General features: G+C 39.6%; 1 protein-coding gene across 1 annotated transcript; it reads left to right on the top strand.

Annotated features, from left to right (window-relative positions):
- Positions 1-987: 987 nt before the first annotated feature.
- LOC104773662 (protein CDI) lies at positions 988-2,915 on the top strand. The gene is made up of 2 exons (XM_010498310.2): positions 988-1,392; positions 1,795-2,915. Exon 2 carries the CDS (start codon positions 1,811-1,813, stop codon positions 2,588-2,590), a length of 780 nt encoding a protein of 259 aa, XP_010496612.2. The 5' UTR covers positions 988-1,392; positions 1,795-1,810; the 3' UTR covers positions 2,591-2,915.
- Positions 2,916-4,994: the final 2,079 nt, after the last annotated feature.

Below are 4,994 nucleotides of genomic sequence, written 5' to 3'. Positions count from 1 at the left end.
CCACCTAAATTGACCCAATGACACGAAAACAAATACTAACACAGAGGAGGCCTAAGCTACTACTGAAAACAGCTCAAAAACCAGCTATGAGATCGTCATGATCGACGTGTAGAACTTGTCTCAATTGCTTCAACACCCAGAGGCGCAATATCAGAGAAGCTTGGTCTCTCAGGCTTTCCCTGCTCCGGTCTTAAACCTAAAACGGACACTACATCCGACTGACCCGACCAAGAGTAATGAAGCTATAATAACCGGCAAAATAGATTGTTCTCCGAACTAACTATACATAACCATAATGCTAATCATAAAAATTAGAAATTGAAGCACATATTAGCATATCATCACCTCACAATGCAAGTTCAAAGTGACAACATCACTTCCGTTCAGTTACGAGGCATTCACCACCTTGGCCAGACTGAAAAAAAAAAACAAAAACGCCACCACCCCTTGCTGCAGGACACCGCCATGGCTGATATGAGAGGTAAGGTTTGAAGAAGAACCGAAACCCCACCACTGAAGCTCGTCGAAGAAAGCTTCAGCCCTCACTGCTCTCCGAAGCCCACAAACCACCGTTCTCGCCACAAACCGCCAGTGACAACACCAAAAACGGAATCGCCACAGATCCACCAGACATGGCCAAGAATCGACGCTTCTCCAACATCTGCATCAGAGCCTTCACCGGCGACCTCCACCCAACGGATCTTCGCTTCACACACCGAGGAATCGCCGGATCCACCACCTTCGAGATGCACCCAACCGACGGCGACAACAGAGCAAGAAGTGGAAGACTGAAAAGGAATTACAAAGAGAAGAAAACTACTCGGGAAGGAGCCCTCTCCAGTGCCGGAAGGGCAACCGGAGAGGCGGATCAAAGTTGACGGCGACTCTCTCTCTCGCGGTGATTTTAGGGATTTTGCTCTCTCTCGCGGCGATTCAAGATGCACCCAAATGATCATCTTTATATGATCCATTTTTGATTGAGAAAATAACTCACAACAATCAACAATCCATTTATGATGCATATTTACGTTATGAATTTATATCCACGAAAAGAAAGAAAGAAAGAAAGAAAGAGAGCGTAGCGTGTAGGCGAGGCCCAAGCACATGGGAAAGGAAAGAAGAAACGCATAAAACTCACGCCGACGGATGAGTCAACACGCGAGTCAACTCGAGCCTCTCTTTATTTAAGAAATAGTTTTTTTTTTTTTTTTTTTTTTGTGCACTATTTAAGAAATAGTTAATTTCTAAAATTAAGAGAGTAAATCACTCTCCTCTCCTCCATTCTCGCTCTAAATGTAAAAATCTTTTTCTTCTTTTTCAACATTTCAAGTCCACAAAACAAATCTCCATTTCTGTCGGTGGTTTTTTTTTTTCCTCATTCTCTCCAACAAGGTACGCTCTCTCCTGGAATTCCATGCCTCAATCTCTCCGTCTCTAACTACTTGATTCGCATTTTTGATATGATCTTGCTTCATCACGATTCTCCAATTTTTCTCATAATTTTGCTTTGCGTAAATAAGAATGATAGAGAGATCTCTAACTTTCTCAATTTCCTGGAATTAATGGCTTGGAAGATGCTTCAATTTTTGTTTCTTACTACTCGATTTCACTTATCTGCTGCATTTTTATACGATTTTTCTCAATTTTCCTGGGAAAATTCGTGGTTGCTACAATTTTTGTACGATTATACTTGAATCCATGGTTGCTGCTTCATTCTTATTATAATATATAAAAAAAAAGCTTAGTAGTAATGTGAATGATAGAGATCTTTAATTTTTTTTTTCAACGAGACAGATCCGAGTGTACAACGATGACAATTACCAACGGCGATGTCAAATCTGAGACCTGCAACAATGGCTTCTCTGTGAAAAAACCTTTCAGGATCTTTGTTGGTTACGATCCACGCGAAGATCTTGCTTACCAAGTCTGTCGTCATTCAATCACCAAGAGATCTTCAATCCCTGTAGAGATCATTCCGATTGTTCAATCAGATCTTCGAACGAAAGGTTTGTATTGGAGGGAAAGAGGTCAGTTGGAGAGCACTGAGTTCTCTTTCTCTCGTTTCTTGACTCCTCATTTGTCCGGTTACGATGGTTGGGCTATGTTCGTCGATTGCGATTTCCTCTACCTTGCTGATATCAAGCAAATTACTGATTTGATCGATGATAAATACGCCATCATGTGTGTTCAACATGATTACACTCCTAAAGAGACTACTAAGATGGATGGTGCGGTTCAGACCGTGTACCCGAGGAAGAACTGGTCTTCTATGGTGCTTTACAACTGTGGTCATCCTAAGAACAAGACCTTGAACCCTGAGACTGTCAACACTCAGACTGGTGCTTTCCTCCATAGGTTCCAGTGGCTTGAGGATGAAGATATTGGCTCTATCCCGTTTGTGTGGAACTTCCTTGAGGGTCACAATAGGGTTGTTGAGAAAGATCCAACCACGCAGCCTAAGGCGGTGCATTATACTCGAGGAGGTCCTTGGTTTGATTCTTGGAAGGATTGCGAGTTTGCGGATCTCTGGCTCAATGAGATGGAAGAGTACAGCAAAGAGAACAAGAAAGAAGCTGACAAGGCGAATTAGAAAGAAGAAGAGGTATGTTGTTACTTACCACCAACACGAGTAGTGCACTTCCTTAAAGATTTCGTTACATGTTTTATATATAAGCTTGGCTCTGTAGAGCCACGGATCATTAGTCTTGTGGAGGGCTGTGGTGTTTTATTTCATTGAATTCGTTAAATCATTCGCAACACTAATACCAGTATTAAGATCATATGGCCCTCTATTCGTTTGTTTCTTGTGGTTGTACCTTTAATTAAAGGTAGTTTATTTGTAAAATTGCTCTCAAATTAAGCAACTTGTTTGATATGTGACTAAGTGACTTTATGAAGCAGTTCTTTTCACTTTATTTGTAATGAGCAATCGTACAACATATATAAAACATTGATGGATGAGGTAAACATTGATCAACGGCTGTGAAATAAGGTAGACTCAACTTTGTCAAATGAGTTATGAAACTGTATGAGGGTATCATATAATTGTGATTGGGGGTTTCATAATGCGACCTGTGCATGTACGTGCCAATGAACAAACTAACCAAACCAAAGACTCATCTGCTAGTCATGAGCATAAATCCTCACTCCCCATCTGATCATGTATTTGCCACGTTATAATTTATGACATGTTAAAGCATATATCTAGCAAAGTACATCCGGTTAAGGTTACACTTCTTAGTATGACTATTTGTCCTCGGTTATTTGTCCTCGGTCCCCTCTGACTTGATAGAGGATTACGTTCTCGTTTACCACTAGCTGGGGTTCAAGTCTTCCTCTCATAGAGTCATAGGGAAAGAACTTCCAAGGTCCCTTTGTGGGATAGCTATATATTCCAAACGCATTCACAAGAATAATACTCTGCTAGCAAATTTTCCATCAAGCGAATACGTGGGAACCGAGTGACACTAGGGAGAGCACATGAAGAAAAGGTTTTCAGTTCAAACCTAACACTTTCTACCAAATTTAATCCCAAAAAAGCCTCACACACACAAGAATAAACATGACTTGAAAGAAGGGTAGGTTAGGGGTAGGGGAAACTGATTTAAAAGTGAAATCAGCTACTTGGATCAACAAGAGTGGTAAAAAGGAGAAAGATGATCCAAATATGTATATGGTATCCATGAGTTTAAAGCAATGCATAACCAGATAATTACAAGTCAATATTAGGTTCTTATAAGTAGGAAATAACATCAAATCACAACATGATTCAATTTAGACCACAATGCAATACAAGAATTCAAGGCTTGGTTCAATCTTATGTTTCTAGCTCACTCAAATAGCATCAAAGTACTATTAACTTGGGCATTGATTCTAGTCTAGCTAATTTAAACAAGTTAACAAGGCTGAACTCATCATAAATCCCTAAATGCATAAATGAAACAGTTCTACATGAAACATACTAACAAGATCCTAATATGCAATGCAAACTATATGAACACTCTTTTTTTGTAAAGATTTTTATAAATTTTTTAAATTTTTTAGGTTTTCCTATGTCATAAATGAAATGCAAGTACTAACATGATAATGCTAAAAATTTGAAATAAGAAAACAGAAAACAACATCAAATGTCATCTCAAACCCTCTCCCAAACTTAAATTACACAGTCTCTGTGTAAGAGAAATTTGAATGAGGATTTAAGAATCAGAACAAAACAAAACATGAAATGCAATGGTATACACAGTTAAATAGGTGATGTTGATACCTTATGAGTTGTGGAAAAAGCTATGTACAGCATCACTCATGCTGTCATATGAATATCCAGTGTCTGAAGCTTCATTCTAGGCTTCTGGTGGAGAAGGAGGCAGCTCGACTATGCACCCGAACTGGCGCTCGGTCGTGTGCATGGTCGAGTGCCATGGTGGAGAATGCTGTCAGTCCTTCGTTTCTCCTTTTGAATAAAATCTCCTTCTTCCCTGGCCATAAAAACACCAAAAAAAAAATCAAAATACCAAAAACTTAGACTAATATAGACAGAGATACCTTAGGGACTTCCTCCCTGGTGATCTTGTTTATAGTCACTGAGCTTGACTCTTTCAAGCTTCTCAAGCTTGAGGAGCATCTTTGAGAAAACTTCCCATGTTTTTCCTCTTCTACCCATTATTTTTTAACCCGCTGACCATTAACTATGAACTCACTACCATCCTTGTTGAGAAGTGTGATAGCTCCAAGTGGTATAACCTCTTTTACTTCAAAAGGACCTCCCCATCTGCTCTTTAACTTCCCAGGGAACAGTTTGAGCTTTGAATTGAAAAGCAGAGCTTGATCTCCAGCCTTCAGATCTTTAGCAAGGATCTTCTTGTCATGGAATGCTTTTGTTCTTTCTTTATAGATCTTGGAGCTCCCATAAGCTTCTAATCTGATCTCTTCAAGTTCATGCAGATCAAGGCTCCTCTTAGCTTGAGCTGTCTCTAAATCCAGATTCAAAAGTTTAA

This window comes from Camelina sativa, chromosome 5, assembly GCF_030686135.1.
Source record: "Camelina sativa cultivar CO46 ecotype springtype chromosome 5, ASM3068613v1".
Classification (NCBI taxonomy): Eukaryota; Viridiplantae; Streptophyta; class Magnoliopsida; order Brassicales; family Brassicaceae; genus Camelina; species Camelina sativa.
This window is presented reverse-complemented; position numbering and strand designations above follow the sequence as displayed.

Bases quoted from the DNA above. Each gene is read 5' to 3' on its own strand.
- LOC104773662 (XM_010498310.2), top strand. From the start codon at position 1,811: ATGACAATTACCAACGGCGATGTCAAATCTGAGACCTGCAACAATGGC.